This window comes from Protomyctophum bolini (assembly GCF_963924005.1).
Source record: "Protomyctophum bolini genome assembly, chromosome: 21".
NCBI classification, from domain to species: domain Eukaryota; kingdom Metazoa; phylum Chordata; class Actinopteri; order Myctophiformes; family Myctophidae; genus Protomyctophum; species Protomyctophum bolini.
The window spans coordinates 7,059,465-7,084,162 of record NC_137882.1 but is presented as its reverse complement, the minus strand read 5'-3'; the positions used below and the strand labels follow the sequence as shown (position 1 = coordinate 7,084,162).

The 24,698-nt window shown below is 43.4% G+C and overlaps 1 protein-coding gene across 5 annotated transcripts in view; it reads left to right on the top strand.

Moving 5' to 3' along the window:
• The first annotated feature begins 3,917 nt into the window (after positions 1 to 3,917).
• Positions 3,918 to 24,698, top strand: part of LOC308336760 (piezo-type mechanosensitive ion channel component 2-like) — a 67,739-nt gene continuing 46,958 nt past the window's right edge. For all 5 annotated transcript variants that reach the window (XM_080794295.1, XM_080794298.1, XM_080794296.1 and 2 more), the window contains exons 1-6: positions 3,918 to 4,412; positions 7,646 to 7,726; positions 12,609 to 12,734; positions 16,135 to 16,177; positions 21,273 to 21,381; positions 24,204 to 24,522. In XM_080794295.1, the coding sequence (XP_080650421.1) occupies positions 4,283 to 4,412; positions 7,646 to 7,726; positions 12,609 to 12,734; positions 16,135 to 16,177; positions 21,273 to 21,381; positions 24,204 to 24,522 (808 nt within the window). In that variant the 5' untranslated portion in view covers positions 3,918 to 4,282. The remainder of the gene's footprint in view (positions 4,413 to 7,645; positions 7,727 to 12,608; positions 12,735 to 16,134; positions 16,178 to 21,272; positions 21,382 to 24,203; positions 24,523 to 24,698) is intronic.

Here is a 24,698-nt window from a genome sequence, read left to right as displayed (position 1 = left end):
CGTGTGTGTGTGTGTGTGTGTGTGTGTGTGTGTGTGTGTGTGTGTGTGTGTGTGTGTGTGTGTGTGTGTGTGTGTGTGTGTGTGTGTGTGTGCGTGCGTGCGTGCGTGCGTGTGTGTGTGTGTCATCATCATAACTGGAAGTTATGCGGGAACGCCTACTGAGTGGCAAAAACTACTTTCTGGCCTCGACACATCCAAACTGAAATGTAGGCCACTGCATTAAACAATGTTAAATGACGTTAAGCTCACTTTGACACTCACTTTATGCACTCGCATCTACCCTCTATTGGTTAGACAACACATCAGCAGCACAGCCTGTGATATTTGTAACTTTGTAACATGTTTTGTATTTTTATTAGACATTAACATTAATAATAGAATATTAACATTCTGCATTTTTGTGTGGACATTGTGTATGTGTGTGTGTGTGTGTGTGTGTGTGCGCGTGCGTGTGCACGTGCGTGTTGTACGACGCACTTCCTGTTTGTTTTGGCTTTTTTGATTGGCTGAAGCAGCGAAGGCCTGCTAATCATCAGCTGTGTTTTGTGGTGCAGCTGCTTTTAATTACATTCTGTGACTTAACTGGAGGAAAGACAGACGACTGCACGTGGACACACAATCTCTCTCACATGTACACACACACACACACACACACACACACACACACACACACACACACACACACACACACACACACACACTACCACGTATACCCACCCCGAGGTTTGCTGGACCTTTGGGAACCACAAGCACTGTTATATACACTGGTATATACTGTGGTAGATTTTTCTGTGCTACTGCAGTTATTGTATGTGACTATGTGTATGTATGGCTAAGTATCGTCGTGCAGAGACATGCCTCTGCATGAAAACTGAAGACGTGACATCCAAATATTCCTTTTTCTTAAGCTCCTGAACCACAATAAGGAGCCAAATTCCTGCAAGAAAGCACCTTTTGTGTGTGTCTTTGTACCACTTTGTTCACACTCACAACAGCTAACGAGTCGCACATTTACCAACTCGCCCCGGGCGTACAGCCGATGGAACTGCTCAGCCTGGTATTCCTAAAGTAACCTAAGTAAATTATGAGTAAACGGTTAAACCTAACATTATGTTATTCCTAAACTTAACCTCAGTAAAACTAGGCCGGACAAGGTAGTGGGGAATACAAGACCGCTTTCCACAAAACACGCTCGCCCCGGGTCATATCCGATGACCTTGGAATGGTCCTCACCAGTTATTCCTATAATCGTATATCCTCAGTGAAACTACCGGTATAGCCTATATATGCCTAAATCTAACCCTAATCCTAAACGTAAATTACGTAACCTTAGTGAAACTATGCCGTAAACCTCAGCAAAACAAATACAAGAATATAAGAATCACAATGTGGCTGAGCGGGGCCGCGAAAAGTATGGGGTTGAGAGTGCTTTAGGGGCAAATGTTCCAGTTATACCGTATAGTGTTATACCGCACTCAGACTGTGCGGTGCCCTGCAGGGTACTCTGAGAACGGGCACAGCAGGTACCCTACTCTGACGACAAGTACAAGTACAACAAGTATTAATTGCATAAATGGGTGGCGCATGCATTCCCAAATGGAACTGTAGGCCTACCTGATCTGCATATCGTTTCCGACTATATACTGGTTGCCCACGGGTTACGTACCTCTCTGGGTGTGACTAACAACATGGGTACAGCAGGTACTCTGTCTCTGACAACACCTCTCTGGGTGTGACTAACAACATGGGTACAGCAGGTACTCTGTCTGGGTGTGACTAACAACATGGGTACAGCAGGTACTCTGTCTGGGTGTGACTAACAACATGGGTACAGCAGGTACTCTGTCTCTGACAACACCTCTCTGGGTGTGACTAACAACATGGGTACAGCAGGTACTCTGTCTGGGTGTGACTAACAACATGGGTACAGCAGGTACTCTGTCTGGGTGTGACTAACAACATGGGTACAGCAGGTACTCTGTCTCTGGGTGTGACTAACAACATGGGTACAGCAGGTACTCTGTCTCTGGGTGTGACTAACAACATGGGTACAGCAGGTACTCTGTCTCTGGGTGTGACTAACAACATGCGTACAGCAGGTACTCTGTCTCTGACAACTAGAACAATGGGTATTACACAAATGGAAGGGGAACGCAGGACTTGCATCTTTTCCCACTTCGGGGGGCCGGGGGCTCACTGGTGGGCCTTGAGTCCATTCCATTGATTATGTCACGGTATTAGTTTTCCTTTAAAACCTTAAACATATGTTTTCATTGTGATAAATAGTAAGTATATTGATCCAAGCCGGAACACGGCTTTTGGATCATAAAAACAAATAATGCTCTGAAGATGCACGCGGCCCACCAATCTCTATAGGGTCAGGGGGTCAGTTAAGGGGGGGGTCAACTCAGGGGTCAAATGTGTCTGTTTTGCACACCATTTTAATATAATTTTGAGCATAACACCCATTTTCTGAATGTCAAGTCGCCATGTTTTCCTCAGAATATGTACGACAATAGGGCGCCCGCTGGCCTAGTGGTCCAGGCGCATGCCACATATATAGGCTCTGGCCTGAGAGCGTGTCGCGTGTTCGAGTCCCGTTCATGACGACCTTTGCTACATGTCTCTCCCCTTCTCTCTCTCTCCCTCTTTTCTGTCCTCCATCTTCACTTGATACTATCAATAAAGGCCAAAAACAAGCCAAAAATAATAGAAAGAAAGAAAGAAAGTTACTATGTTTACCCAGGGTAACTGGGCTAAGCTCAAGAACTTGTTTACAGCCAGGCCCTGCTCATGGTAGGGGTTCAATGCCTTGTCCAAGTGCTGGTAATTTTAACGTGCCGGTCCAGTCCGGGGATACGGACTAGCGACCTTCTGATATCAAGACCGCTCCTCAAACCGTTCGGCTACCGCTGCCCCAAAGCATAGCACCATGATGCCATTACAAAACATGCTCTACATAGGGAAGAATTGTGTTTAATAATCACATAAGACAAAGCAACATGATAATATAACATAAAGATCCATTCATACAGCAAGATGGCCTGCAGTGTCTTGTTATCGCCACTAGATAGAGAACTTTGACAGAGAAACAGCAGTGCAATTTTCTGTTGAATAGCCTAGCAGGCTATAGAATCATTCATATTCATTGATTGATTATATATCTGATCCTGAAGGGACTGTAAGATAATGTTTTATACACTACACACACAGTATACATTTATATTTTGTATATATACATTTTATTGTATTTATTGTATTTTTTGTCTATCTCCTTTTTCTATCAAACTTGAGCAGTATGCGGCTGCACAGAATGACTATTAACAGCGTTCATTCTTTCATTTTTATTAGTTATTATTATTTATTTTTTTCTGTTTCTGGTATTAAATGGATTCACAATAACTATACAATGATTATAACATAATCTATGTCACTGGTTGTCAATATGGGGTAAGTGCATAGACTGTAAAAAAAAAAGAATAATATATTAATCTGTCACTGGTTGTCAATATGGGGTAAGCGCATAGACTGTAACAATAATAATAATAATATATTAAGCGTCGATAAATACATCTTGAAAATGTCAGCATCAGTCGACTCCAAAGCTAGTAGTTGTCTAGTTGTCTAGTAGTTGATCATGATGGACCCTCTTGTAAACAAGTGTAGTGCTTTATTGGGTCGTCCACTCACAGTTAACAGTCTTTGTATTGAGTTGTGCTTGAAATGTACTGTAATTCTGCAAACTACTTCAATCAATCAATCAATCAGCGGTCACCGTGGCAACCGAGTGGCCAATGACAGCGCGTCAGTCAGTCCGTCCTTCCGAGCGATGGGATGTGAGACGCGTGCCGTGCAGTCAGGACTGGAGGAGGAGGAGGCGCGTGCACGCGCGCGAGTCACAGAGAAGAAGAGAAAAGTCTCGAGCGGAGCGAACTCAGAGTTCAGTGGAGGCTTTTAAATATGTTTCTTTATTTATTTGTTTGTTTTAACTGAAAGAAGAAGAAGAAGAAGAAGGAAACACGTGAGGGAAAAAACACATCTGGATTATCAAACAAAAACGCAACATGTGGATTTAAAAAAAGTGTTTTTCATCGTCAGTAGTAAACAACTGACTGACCGAACCCCAGTTTTTCTGTCTGTCTATTTCTCTCTCTCTCTCTCTCTCTCTCTCTCTCTCTCTCTGTCTGTCTGTCTCTCTGTCTGTCTGTCTCCAGCGGGGTTGGTTTAGTTGAGTCAGTTTAATTAAATGTAGTTTGTGTTGTAGTTTAGCAGTGTACAGTGTATGAGTGGACGTACTGTCCAGATAGGGTTGGATTTGGACCCACAGCCAGCAGCATCATTCATCATCATGGCTCCAGAACTCCTGGTCGGTCTGATGTTCAGACTGCTTCTACCTGTCTGTCTGACCGCAGGTAATACCTGTCTGTCTGTCTGTCTGTCTGTCTGTCTGTCTGTCTGACTGATAAGTTGTCTGTCTGATAAGTTGTCTGTCTGATAAGTTGTCTGTCTGTCTGATAAGTTGTCTGTCTGTCTGTCTATCTGTCTGTGTGTGTGTGTGTGTGTGTGTGTGTGTGTGTGTGTGTGTGTGTGTGTGTGTTAGAGAGAGAGAGACACACACACACACACACACACACACACACACACACACACACACACACACACACACAGTATATATAAAACTGTTTCGTAACCAGAAAGAGAGAGAGAGAGAGAGAGAGAGAGAGAGAGAGAGCATTAACAACATACAGTATATATATATAGTTTATATAGGTTAAAAACACATGGTAGAGGGAAGGACACTGCTGAGCGTTTATGTAAGCTGGTCTGTCTCTTCACCCAGACCATGTGACCCCTCAATGCTTCTCTATCAGACCACCATGTGACCCCTCAATGCTTCTCTATCAGACCACCATGACATGACCCCTCAATGCTTCTCTATCAGACCACCATGTGACCCCTCAATGCTTCTCTATCAGACCACCATGTGACCCCTCAATGCTTCTCTATCAGACCACCATGTGACCCCTCAATGCTTCTCTATCAGACCACCATGTGACCCCTCAATGCTTCTCTATCAGACCACCATGTGACCCCTCAATGCTTCTCTATCAGACCACCATGACCCCTCAATGCTTCTCTATCAGACCACCATGTGACCCCTCAATGCTTCTCTATCAGACCACCATGACATGACCCCTCAATGCTTCTCTATCAGACCACCATGACCCCTCAATGCTTCTCTTTCTGACCACTATGACATGACCCCTCAATGCTTCTCTATCAGACCACCATGTGACCCCTCAATGCTTCTCTATCAGACCACCATGACATGACCCCTCAATGCTTCTCTTTCTGACCACTATGACATGACCCCTCAATGCTTCTCTATCAGACCACCATGTGACCCCTCAATGCTTCTCTATCAGACCACCATGTGACCCCTCAATGCTTCTCTATCAGACCACCATGACATGACCCCTCAATGCTTCTCTATCAGACCACCATGTGACCCCTCAATGCTTCTCTATCAGACCACCATGACATGACCCCTCAATGCTTCTCTATCAGACCACCATGTGACCCCTCAATGCTTCTGTATCAGGACCCCCAAAACTGATATTTGGCCCGATTTGTGTTGCTGCTGGATTATTACGAAATGTGTCAAAATAGCAGATGTATTTGGGTTAAGGTGGTTCAACTGATTTAGATGAAAACCCCCTGAAGGACCCCTGTAGGTCCCCCAGACCCCACATTCAGAACCACTATAGTTGGCAGTAGGGCACTTCCCCCTCTTGAGATTACAACTCCCTTTTTTCTGTTGAATTTCTTGAACTCCAACTTGTCAGTAAAATGTCTAAATGCCATGGACGGTCATCACACAGTAGGTCACCAGGTCATTCAGTTCACTGTGTTTCTCAACTAGTGGAAAGCTATTTTTTGAAAAACAAATAATTCTACATTACTAATTGAATGGTCAGGAGGACCACTTCACTTCCACGGACCACCAGTGGTCCACAGACTATACCTGGTTTAAATAACGGGGGTTACTGAGGATACTCTAGGTTACTGAGGAGTTTCTTCCTGTCAGCGTGTGGATATTTGGTAAAAATCAGGCCTTTAGAAAGTTGTTCCCAGCAGGAACGCTGAACCTGGCGACCTCTCCTGACCATTAGTGATGTCACAGGTCAAAGGTCAGCTAATTGACCATGTGTGTCCCGCATATTTAAGTGTGTGTGTGCGTGCGTGCAATCGTGCATGCATGCGTGCATGCGTGCGAAGGATTGAGAACTGACAAAGTATTTGACCATATGTATCTTGGCAGCCGGTGCCAGGGTCCCTCCTCTCATTCCCGTCCGACCCCTGGTCCCGAAAAGGTCATTCATGCTTTCATCTCGTCACGCTTAGATTGGTGTAACCGGGAACCTCCCTCCTCTGCTCTGGTCTAGCCTGGCCTCAGTGATGAAGTCACACCCACTCACCCTAATGTGACCATGACCACATCACGCCCATCTTAGCTGCTCGCCACTGGTATTCAGAGCATTCAGACAGGGCAGTTTTCCCCTTTCTCTCCTTCCCCGTCCACTCCACCCATTGTTATTGCTGTCTTAAGAGATTTTACTTATTACCTTTAAAGCCCTGCATGGACAGACAGGCTCCCAGTTCTATTTGAGACATGCTGCTCTAACAGGACGGGTGTAATCCTGTGCACAGCCTCACGCCCCGTTCACATTACAGCTTCGTGCCGCGAAAAAAACCTCAGACACACTAAAACCAAGTGTGTCTGAGGTTATGAGCGACAGCTGTCAGATCACGTGTCAAGACACCCTGTGTGGCCGTTTGGAAAAACAAGTTGTTCGAACAGGAGCGCATTTTGAAATAAAAAAATGTGAAACAGCATTTATCCATGAATGAACGAATGCAACGTTCATAAAAGGAGCTGTCAAATGACCTGGACCGGCATTGACCTTTCTGATGATAGCACTACTACTCTCACACAACTGTGTTCTCTCCAATCTGTCGAAGTTGTCGAACAGCACCTGATAACCGACTGCAGTCTCACCATGGCTGGAAACATCATTGTACCGAGCGCAATAGATGTGGATACTCAAAATACACTATACTACTAATGAATACACTATTCATTCACCGAATAAACCTTAAGGCAAGGTCTGTACTACTCCACCCGCTCCCAGTGCACTGCTAGAAGAGCCTGGAATGACGTTCCAGACCACCGCTGCTCACAGACAGACACAGACAGACAGACAGACAGACAGGGAGAAATGTTTATGATCTCAATAAGTAAGCTTAAAGTAAACCAACTGCTTCACAGGAACACATTTTGGTATATTAAACTGGGAGATTCGATGGGGAATCAATGTTTTATATACACTGATTATTAAGTACAAAGACACAGTCACGTCAGCTTCCATCCAGGGCTCAGACTAACTCTCTCTCTCCTCTCTCTATACTTTCTTTGCCTGATTTATTAATGCATTGATGTGTGTGTGTGTGTGTGTGTGTGTGTGTGTGTGTGTGTGTGTGTGTGTGTGTGTGTGTGTGTGTGTGTGTGTGTGTGTGTGTGCGTGTGTGTGCGTGTGTGCGTGTGTGTGTGCGTGTGCGTGTGCATGCGTGTGTGCGTGCTCAGCATGTGCATTCAGGTTTAATGGATTCTCATTGGTCTACCTGGTCGTTCTACTGCTGCTCCCATTGGCTGCTGAACCCAGAGGTAAACACTTCACTTACTTAAACCGTAGCCTACTAGCATCATGTTAAGTCAGTGGTTTTCAAACAGAGGTCCTTGTCTCATCACTGATGATCATTAAGATGGAAACATGTCTGTGTACTCACTGGAGGCCCCTTTCCCACCGGAGTATGTCACATACTGGAATCAGAGTGTTTCCACTGAAAATGAATTGGTTCAGAACCCTAGAAGTTGGTTCGGAACTGGAACCCCTCAAAAGGTGTTTTTTCTTGCCCTGAACTGGGAACCAAAGTGGGCGTGTCACTAGATCGTCAGGTTGGAAGATGCAGATCATGTGATATAAACAATGGCTGAAGCAAGCAAAAAAGATCATCTATCCACACTTTTCCTGGGCTGTGTGTGCTCCAGTTCCTGTTGATTTCATTGGATATCATTGGTCATCTGACCAGTTTCATTGGCTTTCATTGGATCAAATCGATAGGAACTGGAGCACACACAGCCCAGGAAAAGTGTGGATTGGTTTGTCCCTATTTGAAGGCTTCAAATAGAGACAACCGGAAGTTTATGGAATGCATTGGAGTCTATGGGCTCGCGTGAGCACATGAACCACGTGACCGTGCCGTTTTCTGCCCCCTCAATGTCGCAACTCTTCTATTAGATGACTCTGGGTAAACCCAGGAAGAATGTCCTGTGCTAACAGGAAGTAGCTTAGTGGCTCTTTGAGGGCTTGAACGGTGTTGTTTGTTCTGTTTCTGAATCATGAAGAAAACCCCTGAAATATTAATAGCATTATTAATGGACATTGATGTCAGACACAAACACATATCATGGTGTGTGTGTGTGTGTGTGTGTGTGTGTGTGTGCGTGCAGTGTAGGTTTGTGTGACTAGTGTATACTATTCACTGTGACATGAAATTGGACAAATCCCAGAGGCTACACACACACACACACACACACACACACACACACACACACACACACACACACACACACACACACACACACACAGACTAACGAAGACAGGATGTGATGCCGTAAAGTGAGTCATCCACTTCCTGTTAAAATAGACCCAGGTTCTTGGCAACGACTCATGTGACCTTAGGGACAACCTGGTGCATTATGTTGGATTTCCTGAGGAAGACCTCCTCGGGGGGGGGGGGGGGGGTCTGTGTGTGTGTGTGTGTGTGTGTGTGTGTGTGTGTGTGTGTGTGTGTGTGTGTGTGTGTGTGTGTGTGTGTGTGTGTGTGTGTGTGTGTGTGTGTGTGTGTGTGTGTGAGACGTGTGTGTGTGTGTGTGTGTGTGTGTGTGTGTGTGTGTGAGACGTGTGTGTGTTTGCTAAGTTAAGAAAGAATCATATCAAAAGCAGGGATAATCAGCAATTTTCAGTCCATAGCAGAGAGAGAGAGAGAGAGAGAGAGAGAGAGATGAAGCAGGGACCCACCACATATTTTATGAAATTGTGAGATTAAACGTCTTCATAGACTTCATAGATGGCTTCATAGAGCTCTTTGTTTGTACATCCAGGGCAGGAATGTGACGTCGGCCGTGGGCCTCGTTGCGCCTCTCTCTGGCCGCGTGCCAGAATCACATGCCCTACGGCCACAGTGGCCCTGATGCCCCCCCGCTGGCGCCTCGGCTTATTTCACCTTTCTCCTCAATGCGCTCCACACACAAGTTGCTGCGTTCACGCGGGCAGATGCAAAGATACAGTCTACCGTTCATTTTCAATGGAAGCCAGCGATATGACGATACAAAAGATACATTGAAGTACAGCTACAAAGCTACAAATAAGTTGAGCTGGTTTCAGCTTCAGCTACAAACGATACAAAGCTACAAATACGCTGTGTAGCTTTGCATCTTTTGCATCTGCCAGACAGTGAGAATGAGAACGCAGCATTTGAGATTCTTATAAATGTTTTATTGGAAACGCTGCACATGTAACCAGTGGTAGGTTGGATTTGACTGAGCTGCTGTTTGATGTTAGAACTTAAATACCAGCATAGTTAAGGAATGTGTATCCACCGAAAACGTTACAGGGGGTCTAACATGTGAGGGAAAAAACTTCAGCTAACGGGTCCAGACTCCACGGGTCCCAACTTATTCCTGATAATCATGTGGCTGCAAAAAAGTGTGTGTGCGTGCAAGAGAGAGAGAGAAAAAATTATGAAAAATGTATAAAAACCTACCTAATATGTTTAGGCTAACCAAATTATTGCTCAATAAAGTATTAATATTAATCTGATATTGTTACTAATTAAGAAATACTATATTTTAAAGAGTGAAAAATCAACTAAAGTCATTATTAGCGCAAGTCATTCACATTTCATTTGAATGAAAATAAACCTTTGTAGGGAAATACAATACAATCTCTCATCTGTGAATGCTCATGTGATTCATGTGACCCTTACTTCAGTGTCTTTGCACAATATTGGTAATTTGCCAAATTTGCCAAAACTGATGCTGTTCTTGTACAAAATTATCATAAAATGAAATCACCCGGTTAAGGGTGGCCTTCCTGCTCTCCCCTCAAACAATGCCCCTAAAATAACAACATTCCAGGCCTGTTGCACATGAATCGACATGATGCACATTTTATGCTGGATTCATGTTGTATTTTGAGATATTTAATTTAAAAAGGAACTTCCACACAAAGATTTATCGACCACCCTGAAGAGTTAAGGAAACCCCAACATTTGCAGCATTGAACACATGGAGGTTTCTTTTTTTGTCACATTCCTGGGCCAATAATTCAATTGAAGTTAATAGGAGACAAATCTTAACAAGAGCAATAGTGTATTTTAAAACATTCTCTTTGACCCTGGATCACCAGTAGGCAAGTTGTTTATATTATTATCTTGTATAGTTGTGTAGTGTCAGCAAATATTTAATTTTATTTGACCAAAATAAATGTAAATAAAATCCATGCATCCAAGGCTCCGTCATTGAGAGACAGTATTTTTTTTTTTAATAGCCTTTAGTTAATAGCCACCTGAAGTTTACTGACCATTAAACTGTGGTTGGTTCTTAAAAAAAAAAAAAAAGGGTCAGTGGTAAGGACACTGTTTAATTCGATTAAAACGGTACATAACAGCATTATAAAATGTTAGAACAATGTCCCAGAATCAAATCAGTCTCTCGAACAGCCGGTCCCTCAGTCCAATTGTCTGTCCAGTCTTCCTTCCTCTGAGGTCTAACTCGAGGTTCCTTGGGGAACGAGACACAGTAATCAGCCATGTTGCCCTCATAACACTATTTCCTATACGGTGCATGTACGTACTTTATGTATTCAAAATGGTGGGGATTCCACCCCCTTAACCTAGTAAGACCTGACACCAGATTCTACAAAATGTCATCTAAATCTTGACAGCTTTCTGAAAAACCTGTGTCTGTGTGTCTACAGTATGTCAGTGGTTCTCAAACTATTTCATGTCAAGAACCCCCAAAAATCTGTGTTTCGGAGGCCGACACCCATCTGGAAATATGTTGTTTCAGGGACCCCCCAGAAGCAAATTTGAGTTAAAAACGCTCGCTACGGGCGCCCGCTAGCCAAGTGGTCACACTTGGCCAGATATATACATATATAGGATCTAGCCTGACAGCGTGTCGTGTGTTCGAGTCCCATTCATGAAGACCTTTGCTGCATGTCTCTCCCCTTCTCTCCCTCCCACTTTCCTGTCTGTCTTCACTAATAACTACCAATAAAGGCAAAAAGCCAAAAACACAATCTAAAAAAAAAAAAAAAAACGCTCTCTATGAGAGAATATATATATTCAAAGATTTGCACCATAATTTTCGCGATTTTTGAAAAATAGCAGATCTACAAGCTGCTATTTTTCAACAGCTAAAGTTTAAAATAATGGTTAAAGTGGTTAAAAGCTATAAGGTGACACAGATGCGTTCCCGTTCTTAATGGGTTAAGTGCTTCACATAGACTCAGTGCAGATGCCTTTTTCCACAAGGAATTCCCGCTTTCCTTTTCCGGGTCATAGTTTGTTTCTCGCAGCGTCATGTGATTGGCTCAGCTGCAGGTTTGAACTGGAAACGAGTCGATGCGGGTGGAATAGAAACCTTGTAGGTCCACAAGTGACCAGTGTGACTGTGTGATTGTCTATTTTTGAGGGGCGCTAGCCCCTCCTACAGTATATAGTATATACAGGTTTAATGTTTGTTTTTAGTTCAATGTTTGTTTTAAAAACGCCATCGACAATGAAGGGAAACTGTACCATCTTGTCCCTATAACACAAACATTAAATGCCATTTAACAATAAAGAGAATTTGATGTTTGCGTTGGCGCCGTTTGTTTTACATCACCATTACATCACCTAATCAACGTGAGCTAGACTTCACCTCACTTCACACCGGTGTGATTTTTTTTGTAACTTTTGGTCGACACTGTATGATGAATTAGTGCGTTAAATGACAAAAAAAAAAAAAAAACATTCAAAGTTGTACACACATTACCGCGTAACCGTGAAATGTGTTCTCCGCATTTGACCCATCTCTTGGAGCGGCGAGCCGCTGCCAAGGAGCGGTGAGCTGTAGCCGAGCCGGGCTCAGGTATCATTTGATTAGTTGATTTGAACCCCCCCAATCCAACCCTTTGATGTGCCAAGCAGGGAGGCATTGCGTCTTTGGTATGACCCGGCCGGGCATCGATCCCCCGACCTCCACAGTTTCAGGGTGGACACTCGGTCTAACCACAAGGCCACTGTATCAACGTTTCAACTTGGAGATACAAGGTTTCTGCCCGACGTACAGATTTAGAGCGACGATATGCGTTTCCTGTTTGATGACACACTGCACCGTACAGTATATTTATGATCTCCTTTGGGTGGACATGAATGCATTGTTTAAATGTGTGTGTGCGTGTGTGTGTGTGTGTGTGTGTGCGCGTGTGCGTGTGCAGGTGTCCCAGGCAGCTTGGTGAAGTGTGTGTGCGCGAGCAGCGGCGTGTTCCTGTCGTTACAGCTGGTGTTTCAGGTGTGTGTGAGCTCTCTGCTGGCCACAGGGACCCTGGAACCTGAATATAACTGTAAGTACCACCACACAATATGCTGCCATACTGTACTTACTGTATGTGGACAAGTGGTTCCCCAAACTGAAGGGGTCGGGACCCCCAGGTGGGTCCCCAAAGTCATTGCCCAGCTTGAAATAATCGTTAATGTCAAGACAAGCCAAAAAACCTTGGTGTAGTCATGGACTCGGACCTGAATTTGAACAACCACATTATTAACACCATCACAAAGTCGGCCTACTATCACCTCAAAAAGCATAAAATTATAGCAGATTAAGGACTGATGTCTCGACAGGATTGGGAACATTCACATTTACAGCTCTTCCAGAATGGACCAGACGAGTTGATTCAGAACACTGCTGACCGAGTCCTTCATAATACCAAGAATGTGGAGAACATCACTCCCGTTATTAAATCCTTATACTGGCTCCATGTATGTCAAATAATATACTGTTTTTTTTTAATGGTTAATTTTGTGGCCCAAATCTTGCGCGATATCATGAACCATGCAGATCGCTCAGGTAAACTGGCAAAGGTCTGCTTTCTCTCCCTAAAATCTAAACTAAACGCGGAGAAGCAGCATTCAGTTTTTATATATCTGGAACAAATTCCCCTGAAAACTGCAGGTCTGCTAAATCACAGCTAGAAACCTTTCGGTTTGTCGCTGCCTTTCATTTAAATTACTCTTCTGCACTGTAATGTTTTCTTTTTTACTTCTCTTATGAAATGTTAACTAATGTTTTATCAAAGCACATTGATTACATGAATGAAGCGGTGCTCTGGTAGCGTTTCCAGTCACTAGCAGAGTGAACGAACAGTCCTGTCCTGCATGGTTATACAGTAGAACCCTAAACCTAATGAACAACTGGCTCTACCTAAAACAATATTTTATTGTGTGCAAACAAAACAAACTAATTTAAATCATTGAGCAATTTTCCTTAGTCTTTGTAAATTATATTTAATGGCTACTTGTCATAAGTAGTGCGAGCCGGCTTGATGTACAAGTACAAATGGACATGACCCCATGACACTGGTAACTATTATGTCACAGGGACCTTTACCGGCAATCCGTCCCATGGTGCCAAGCCAGGAGGCTTTGTGCAACATTTTCATAGTCTTTGGTATGAGCCAGCTCGGAGATTGAAACCCAAGCAACCTTCCAATCTCACACTGTAAACCACAAGGCCACTGAGCTGGTTGTGAGCTTAGATTTGTCTATTTTCATTATTAGATTCACGGGATTGGATTAGATTTAATTCGATGTCGTCACTGTTAAATCTATAATCTCACAATGCAATGTACAATTATTCTTGAGGGGAAGAAAAGGAAGCGTCTCTAATTACATACCCTAAAATAGGGACAGCGTGGTTTGAAAGTGGTTAAAGGGTTTGTGGATCTTATAAATAACTCCATGGGATCAACTGGAACACAGTGTATCTTTTACATTTGGTGAATTGTGACGGTTTTGAACTCTCCACCATGCAGACTGTGGTGGTATTGATGTTGCTCGTTGGATCAGTTGATGTGCTGGCGGTATCTGGGTGGGACTTTATTAAGAATCCTGATAATCCAGTACTTGAGAGCATTGGTTCCCAAAGTGGAGTTCGGGGCCCCCAGGGGTCCTTGAGGGAGTTCCAGGGGGTCCCCAGCTAAATGATAGTTTGGAACCAAATTACAAAATGGTCCCTTATGAGTCTGTAACTCTGAGAGTGTACAATCGTACCAAATTGGGTCCATTTGTACACTCTCAGAGTTAAATTAACATTGATTTTACAATATAAATCGGGGTGTCAGAGATAGAAATGCCATTAAATGGGAGTCCGTAGCCTGTTGCATATCAAACTGGGGGGTCCTTGAAATGAAAATAGTTTAAAATCACTGCTAGAGCTGTAAAGATCTTCTCTTATGGGGGTCCCTGTAAAGATCTTCTCTTATGGGGGTCCCTGTAAAGATCTTCTCTTATGGGGGTCCCTGTAAAGATCTTCTCTTATGGAGGTCCCTGTAAAGATCTTCTCTTATGGAGGTCTAGAGCTGTAAAGATCTTCTCTTATGGGGGTCCCTGTAAAGATCTTCTCTTATGGGGGTCTAGAGCTGTAAAGATCTTCTCTTATGGAGGTCCCTGTAAAGATCTTCTCTTATGGGGGTCCCTGTAAAGATCTTCTCTTATGGAGGTCTAGAGCTGTAAAGATCTTCTCTTATGGGGGTCCCTGTAAAGATCTTCTCTTATGGGGGTCCCTGGATCACTGCTAGAGCTGTAAAGATCTTCTCTTATGGGGGTCCCTGTAAAGATCTTCTCTTATGGGGGTCCCTGTAAAGATCTTCTCTTATGGGGGTCCCTGTAAAGATCTTCTCTTATGGGGGTCCCTGTAAAGATCTTCTCTTATGGGGGTCCCTGTAAAGATCTTCTCTTATGGGGGTCCCTGTAAAGATCTTCTCTTATGGGGGTCCCTGTAAAGATCTTCTCTTATGGGGGTCCCTGTAAAGATCTTCTCTTATGGGGGTCCTGTAAAGATGTAAAGAGCTGTAAAGATCTTCTCTTATGGGGGTCTAGAGCTGTAAAGATCTTCTCTTATGGGGGTCCCTGTAAAGATCTTCTCTTATGGGGGTCTAGAGCTGTAAAGATCTTCTCTTATGGGGGTCCCTGGCATATCTTTTGTAATGGCAGTCTGTGGGCTAATGAGTGTCATTTTGGGGTCCTTGACAGGAAAAGGTTTGGGAACCCCTGTTGTAGAACACTAGCATACATTTGGCTTCAGTAAACCTTTCCCTCATTCAAAGTGCCTTTACCCAAATACAATGTTTTTGATTAGAAAAGTGCTCTTAAGTGCCCCTCAAAAAAAGGCTTAAGGCTAATCGATTCTGTAATATATAATAAAAAAACAATTGTTTATTAAACTAATTGAAAAAGTCTAATCAGCATAATCGCTAAGAAAATAATCTCTAGTTCCAGCCCTAATGCAACCTACACTGAACAGCCTGTAGGGGTCACTAACGCAGCGATACAAACAACATAAAGTCACGTGTTTAGTCGGAGACTCCGGCCAATGAAGAAACACATTCATAATCATGAAAGAATGTTTTATTCACACTCCTGCACACTGTGTGTGTGTGTGTGTGTGTGTGTGTGTGTGTGTGTGTGTGTGTGTGTGTGTGTGTGTGTGTGTGTGTGTGTGTGTGTGTGTGTGTGTGTGTGTGTGTGTGTGTGTGTGTGTGTGCACGTGAGTGCGTGCATGCGTGCATGCATAAGTGTGTGTGAGAGACTTTTGTCCTCTGATGAACCAGTGAATTTCTCACATACCAAACTCCTGCACACTGTGTGTGTGTGTGTGTGTGTGTGTGTGTGTGTGTGTGTGTGTGTGTGTGTGTGTGTGTGTGTGTGTGCGTGCATGCATGCGTGTGTGTGTGTGTGTGTGTTCAGGCTCCACCTGGGAGAAGACTCTCCGTCATCTGGGCTTAGAGAGGTAAGACCTGTGTATACTTTATGCTCCTGTACTATGAACCCCCAAACCCCACCACTCCTATGCTCCTGTACTATGAACCCCCAACCCCCACCACTCCTATGCTCCTGTACTATGAACCCCCAACCCCCCACCACTTCTACACGCACCACCAGTATGAACCACCCTGTGGTTGTCAAACGTCCGGAACCCCCGTAATAACTCAGAGCAGTGGTGGAACGTAACTACAGTAAGTACATTTACGTACGGTACTGTACGTGTTTGTACTTTGGTTTACTTTACTCCACTACATTTATTTGAAAACCTTAGTTACTACTACTTCTACTACTACTACTAGATTTTGTATTTGTTATTACAAAACACATACAGTAACCACTTCAGCCCGATATACATTTCGGCCATCTGAAAATATCAGATCTACAAGCTCACAATGCATGCATTGTTTGTTTGTGAGCTTGTAGATCTGCATTTAAATGATTGCATTTAAATGATTTCCAAACCTCCGCACCACCATAATAATAACGCAGAGAGAGAGTGTACAGTACACTCTGGGAGTTAACAGACCCATCGCATCGTGTAAGGGTCCATTTGGTTACTAAAACACAACCCCCTCAAGGGTCCCCTGCCCGGACCCTCACTTTGTCAACCACCCCCTGACTGTTCCCGTGGTAACCGCTGACTTATGTAGTTATAATCTTTTTTTAAATGTTACACAATGGAAGTATTGTTACAACCCAAGAACAGCTGTTCCCTCAAGGCATGCTAACAGTCACGCAGGAAGTGACGTCATCGCTGTCTGTCTGTCTGTCTGTCTGTCTGTCTGTCTGTCTGTCTGTCTGTCTGTCTGTCTGTCTGTCTGTTTTGTTTGTCTTATCCGTTATCTGTTTGTCTGTCTGTGTCTCTGCTCTCGCACATTTTTCTGCTCTGACAAGTCAAGACACACTACAGTGTGTGCGTGTGTGTATGTGTGTGTGTGTGTGTGTGTGTGTGTGTGTGTGTGTGTATGTGTGTGCGTGTGTGTGTGTGTGCATGTGTGCGTTTGTGCGTGCATGTGTTACTTAAGCTTTCAACATCTGCATCTTGTTAGTCTGTCGCCTGCCTGACACACCTGCAATTTGTGTGTGTGTGCTTGCGTGCATGCATGCATGCGTGCATGTGTGTTTATTGCTAGAGGCTACAGAGCACGATATATACATAACATGTCAACTCTGTCATTAGCAGTAGCAGGCTAAATGGTCTGACACGTACAATACAAAGAAAGTAGGATGCCAGGCAAACGTCAAACATAGCATCAGGTAACACCCTAGCATTTGTTCAACTCTAACACCTATTAGCATCATGTAAGCTATCCTATCGGGTAAACATCAAACCTATATAGCATCAGGTAAACATCAAACCTAGCATCAGGTAAATATCAAACCTAGAATCTGTCTGAAGTCAATCTGACTAAATAATATATTATCTAAATCAAACATTAAAAAGAAAAGAGAAAAAAAAAACATTCCCATTTTCATGAATTCAAAACATTTTTTACTGTTTTTCCAGTAATGTCATGAAGGAATAAAAGAAAAAAAAATCTAAGAAATTCCATGAATTAGAAAACAAGCCGTAATGTAAATTGCTGGTCGGTGAGCTTGTAGATCAGCTATTTTCACTAAACTGTGGGTCCCGGGGAGACCTCACGTCACATTTATTTTTTGGGTCATCATGGGCTAAAAAGTTTGGGAACCACTGATACTATAAACATTTCTGGACCTCAATGGAAACACCGGACCTTTCTTGACTTATCCTGTTAGACCAAGTGTACTGTATGACTATAAAAAAAGATAAAAATACTAGCATCTGTCTGACAGCGATAAACATAACACACGCACGCACGTGAGAGGAAGTGATTATAAACAGACTAGCCTTAACAACTTCAAGTAGCTCTCTCTTCTGTGTGTGTGTGTGTGTGTGTGTGTGTGTGTGTGTGTGTGTGTGTGTGTGTGTGTGTGTGTGTGTGGTGTGTGTGCGCGTGCGTGCGTGTTTGTGTGTCACCAGTAGGAGTTTCAGACACTAGTCTCTCTGTCTAGTCTGCTTGGCTCTTTATACGCCTACAAAAACACACGCACGCACGTTGTATTTATGTAATCATGTAATGTGATCCTGACATATTATGGCAGTATTTGTTATGACATATTTTGTTGACATTTATATTCAATAGTTTGAAATAAACAAATCAAACAAGAACGTTTTAAATAACTCAATTAGTTTCTCCACATTCAATGAAACATGGGTACAGGGTTCGCACCTAGACCCTGCCTGGCCGGCACAACGTGTCTTCTTTCCTCATATAATTTTTTTACCAGTATGTTGTTTTGACATTTCATGTCAAGGACCCCCCAAGATTATATGAAATTGCCCGCCGACCCCCATCTGAAAATATGTTGTTCCAGGAACCCCTCAGAAGCAAAGATTTTAGTTAAAAACGTTGCCTCTGAAAGAATATATATTCGCTACATTTGTACTACATTTTCATGACTTTTCAAAAATAGCAGACCTACAAGCTCGTAGATGAGCTTGTAGATCTGCTATTTTTCAATAGCTAAAGTGTAACATGCTGCCAGCATCTTTCACACTAAGCGAGTGCTAGCAGATATGGGAGATTTTACTCTGAAAAGCCCTGCCTTCTGTTCCCCACCAAAACCGGGAGGCATAATCTTCCATTCTTACCTCGCGCTGGTCACGCTAAAGTCTCTCTAGAAGCGTTTATATTCCAAACGAGAGGCATCCTTAAGTCAGAAATGAAGACAGATTATTGCCCATCTGGTCAAAACCAATGGAGAGTTCCATAGATTAGGAGATACGAGACATTCTTTCTGAGCCGTAAACAAGGAAGTGAACGGCAGTGCGCATGCGCCAATCAGCAAGGAGTACATTGCAGAAGTAGAGGCCAACCCCCGCCAATTTTTTAAATATTTTTTTAATATATATCAACAAAAAAGGCCTAAAGACGCCTATACACGCCGGCACCCCGCGGTTCTGATATAAAGGACATGTATTCACGTCCATGGCCAAAATTGTGTTACACACTAATTGAGAAGGAGTAAATTGAGAAGGAGTGTGTTATTTATCCATTTGCCTTCTTCTAGCACACCGGTTGTGGAATTGCGTCGACACTATGCACAGATAACAATCCAACGCACTGCGTTCAATTCGCATATTTACCGTACAGTTTGCAATTGTATGGCACTATGTTTTTGTGCAACATTTTCAATGGAATTGAATGTTTGTGTTCAGACAGAATCCACACACAATAGCTGTTCATAGGAGGAACAAAAACAATTGAAACATTAATCACAGGACATTTTGGGGGTTCCCCACATCACCGTCAAGTGACAATTTAACCCATTCTGACCTGAGATCAGATTAAAAAAATGTCTTCTAAATCCTGACAGTTTTCTGAAAAATCTATGTTTCTGTCAGTGGTTCTTCGATTTTTCAAAAATAGCAGACCTACAAGCTCGTAGCTTGTAGGTCTGCTATTTTTCAATAGGCTAAAGCATAACATAGTGCTAACACCAAAAGGGAGTATTTACTAATCTTTCAAGACCCACAGAATATCTGTATTAAGCGCAACTTTGGTTCAGCTTTGACCCCTCTGTCACATGGCACTGTTGTTTTTGTGCTCCTGCTGGCGTAGTGATACTGGTCACAAAACCATAGTTCCGTGTGACGGAGGAGTCAAAGTTGAACGGAAGTTGCACTATATATGGTAGAAATAGGTCAACAACACAAATTACACTAGTATTATCTAATATTTTGCGTCTCTATATAGTGTCCTGCATGGAGACACAGGGAGGATGGTGGAGGAGCGGTCTGGCTTGAGATATTACTCTAACTGATGAAGCTGATCCAGTTAGCCTGACACTCAGCCTGAATGTCTGTTTCCTCTCACTTCATTAGCCAGTCTGAATGTGTTTCCATTGCAAACTCCTTCCATCTCCTGACCCACTGTTTCCCAAACGCTGGCTTTGGAGTAAATATTGTATTTTTTGTTTCCTATAATTTATTTTTATTTGTATTATTATTATTTTTTTTAAAACGTTTAAAACGTTTTCATGAATTAAAAACAAATTTAAACCTTTATTTTTTTCCAAAATGATTTAATAAACAAATACAAATGAAGACATTAAAAAAATATCAAACCAATTCCATGAATTTGAAAAACAAACCTTTATTATATGAAGCAGTGTATTGTTGGTGTCTTTGTAGGCATCGATGGGCTAAATAATATATATTTTCCTCCCTATTACTTAGCCACTTCTAGGTCCATTGCTGATTATCAAAAATGCCAGGTTTCATTCAAGTACATGTACATTTTTAATGCAAAATATTTGCTATAAATATCACATTTCAATCTTCAATTAGTTTAATTAAATAATAATAAAAAAGGTTCCGTCTGAATACGGAGTCCAATAGGTGTGTGTGTGTACGTGTACGTGTACGTGTGCGTGTTTGCATGCGTGCGTGCGTATAGTCACATCATGCCACATATGATACGACACATCTAAAGTTTAGAAATGATATGAGATCAACTATTCTGTGGTTTAGATTCTAAACATTTAACACACTGTCTGTGAGAATGTGCAAACATTCCATTCCTGTGTAAGTGAAAGCCCTCTACACCAGATGTTATGAAGCTTATATGTACAGCCAATCAAATCATCGCTATGGGGTGTTTCACACAAACCCTCAAAGCTGGGCATAGGAGGGGCTTGCCTCAAAAAACTGCTTGCTAAATTCAGTGCAATCTCTTCTACTATCGTAGGCTATACTTCTGATCTGAAGGGTGTGTGTGGGTATTTGTCCAGAATCTGCTTTTTGAATACAGCACCTTGTAAATATTTGTTTCCTTGTATTGTATCCCTTATGTGGACATAAATAAATAAATGATAAAAAATGTGTGTGTGTGTGTGTGTGTGTGTGTGTGTGTGTGCGTGTGTGTGTGTGTGTGTGTGTGTGTGTGCGTGTGCGTGTGCGTGTGCGTGTGCGTGTGCGTGCGTGTGCGTGTGTGTGTGTGTGTGTGTGTGTTTGTGTGCGCGTGCACGTGCGTCAGTGTTTCAGACACAGCCTCAGTTTTCCGAGTGTTCCTTCCTGATGTCATCCTATTGGCTGTCAGCCTAGTGACCTGGACACTGTGTCTCCGCTCACAAAACAACACCCAGGTAGCACGCACGCACGCACGCACGCACGCACGCACGCACGTATAAACTAAATACAATAAAAATAAGTGTGTGTGTGTGTGTGTGGGGGGGGGGGGTTACTGTATGTAGGGAAAGCAAGTCTGAAAAGGTGGCTTTTGAGTGTGCTTTTGAACGTGGCGAAGGTTTGGGGCAACTCTGATGTGAGCTGGGAGTGAGTTCCACAGTGAGGGGGCGCGGCCACTGCGGAAGCCCTGTCCCCCCAAGTACGCTTTCTGGACCTGTGGGGTTCCAGTTTGTTGGCAGAGCTTGGCCTGAGGGAGCCATGAGTTCAGAGAGGTGTAGCGGGGGGGCCTGGTTGTTAACCCATTCTGACCTGAGATCAGATTCATACGAGGTTTCCACTGGACACACACTGGTCTGATTAACCCATTCTGATCTGACATCAGATTCTAAAAATGTCAGTCGTTCTTCGATTTTTCAAAAAATAGCAGACCTGTAGATCTGCTATTTTTCAATAGCTAAAGCATAACATGATGCTAACACCAAAACGGGTTCCCGTTCAGAATGGGTTAAGTTCTTTGTATGTAATGGCGAGTATTTTGAAGGCAATTAGCCCTTCGCTATAAGTCCCTCCCCAACCCGTCCTTGTCCAATAGGCACGTTAGCAGCGAGGAGACATGGGGCAAGCTGTCCTTTCTCCCCCATAGAGATGCATGTTAAATGACGGGATTTCTCCGTATAAAATAATCGGATCATTTCAGTTTAGCAAGAGCATCAAAATCTTGTCAACCAGGCCTGCAGTATAACTATAGGCTATGCATTATTGCCATCACCTGGGCGGGTCAGTCGTGTAACTTTCCTGTTCAACAACACAGCCATGCAAAATAGCATTGACACTAGCTATGAGGTAGCGAAAGCTTGACCTGCATAACAACAGTTGCGCCTAAACTATTCGGACAATCTCTTTAATTTAAGGGGTGGAATTTGGCGAAGGGCTAATTCTGTACTTGACTGGAAGTTCTGATCTCTTCCCCTCTCCGCTCCTCTAGTCTGCAGACATCAGGTCGTTGTGATGTCGTAGTGATGTCCTTATAAGTGTATTAAGGTGTCTCATGTTGTGTGCTAATGCAGTTAGTAGTCTGTTACACTGTAACTCAGTAAGCTATCATTTAACTCTAACTGCATTACTGTCTGTCATTGTTAACGCTGTTTAACGCAGGGGACATTTAACGCACGCACACACACACACACACACACACACACACACACACACACACACACACACACACACACACACACACACACACACACACACACACACGCACACACACTAACAAAGAGCCTGAGGGAAACAGGAGGTCTGCGTGGAGGTACATTATGCATTGGTCTAATGTTATGGTTCACTAGAGATCTGCACTGCCGGACCCAATTTGCACAAGTTATAGATAGACAGAGGGACTGACTGACTGTGTGCTTGCGTGTGTGCGTTTGCGTGTGTGCGTTTGCGTGTGTGCGTGTACGTACGATCACTACCAGAATAACCAGTCCCTGGCTGTGTTTCAGTGCGGTTCATTCAATATGGGAGAACAGCGACAGACAATATGGATTTTTAGAATGTATAATTACAATGCATATAAACGACTGATTTTGAACTAAAGCTGATTGTGTCCTCATATCATGCGTCCATACATGTTCACATACTAATTAGAATAGTTCCGACTTCTGAGCTATACCCAAGCAGCCGCTTGGCTTCGAACGTTATCAGCCTATAATCAAGGATATATGTCCGTCATCAGGAGCTTGCAATAGAGTCAATTATGTGATAACCAGACGTACTAGGAAACGCGGCAAGTGAAACTACTGACACGTTAGGGAGCGCTTGCTCTTTGTGACCATGACGGACCAGGACGTGAGGCCCAGCCCAGTGAGTCGCCGTGCCGAGTGTTGCGTCGGCCCTTCGAGTTGCGTACCGATGAGCACAGAATAGTAAATATTAGTCCCCCCCTACTTTCCATGCCCCCGACATGTCTGCACCGTCCTGCACGCAATGGACAATGAATGGACAATGAACACAGCTGAGTGCCATCGCTGAAAACATCGTCAGTATGGCCCATATGGCCATGGTTGTTTTTTATCACTTTTATTTTTTATATATTTTTTATCCCACGATTTTGTAACCCATTTTTTCACCCCTGTGTCAATCATCTAATGTGATCCTGGGCTCTACACACCCTCCACCAACCTAGTCCCCATATATGGGGGACAAGGGGAGAGCAACGGACTTGAACTCATGCTTCCTTCATGCCTGAGTGTCCAAGTTGCTCCTTTACACCTGACAGGGGGGAGTTTCCCTGGTTGAACGTAGCGCGTGGAAGGAACACGTTATTCCAACCAGTTCCTTTCCCCTCCATCAGTAGTTTTTTTTATCACTTTTAAGAGATACAGTACATGGTTTCCAGCGGACACAGTTCTTCCTGGAGGCTGAAACCTTGACAGTCAAACATGCCAATGAAAAAAACAGTGCTATATAGTGACATCACAATACCAGGCAAACCAGGCATACTTCTTTTAAAACATATGTTTATTGGTTTTTCTTTACGACATAGTATTCTCAAAACAATAATTCACATCTATTTGTTCCATACACCCAAATGGCAGCACAAACACTATACTTAATGAACTGCTGGGCATGTCCATATAATAACGACATTTAAAAAAACACTGGCACACTTTTTAGAAAAGATTCTTCCTCCTTATATAATGATAATACCTGATGATCATGTTTTAGTGCTGCAAACAATCAGAGCACTTTAAAATAGTCCTTTTTGTCTGCCTTTTAACAGCAGGAGGAGGTGGAGAGGACCGACCAGGATCAGAGCAGAGCGGAGGAGAGGAGAGAGGAGAGGACCGAACAGGAGGAGGGGAGAGATGAGGAGAGGAGAGATGAGGAGAGGAGAGAGGACGAGAGGAGAGAGGACGAGGTGATATTTGAGGAGGACTCTGTTCTTGGCGAGGGGGCGGAGGCTGAGGAGGAGGAGGACACCAAGTGCAACCTGATTGGTCCGTTGGTGTTGTTGGCGTCCAGAAGCCGGCAGCTGATTGGTGACGTCATGACGACGGTGGGAGGGAAGGTTCTCCTGACCGCTCTGCTGGGGTTGACAGGTAGGACATCCGACCAATCAATGACACACATTGTGTTATCAATTAGGGGTTGTTGTTTCCGATCCGATCATGTGATCGGAAATCGGGGGCCCGATCGATCACGTCATTTTCAAATGATCGTAATCGGATCGGGGGCAAAAAAACATGATCTGGACATCCATATTATCAATAAATGT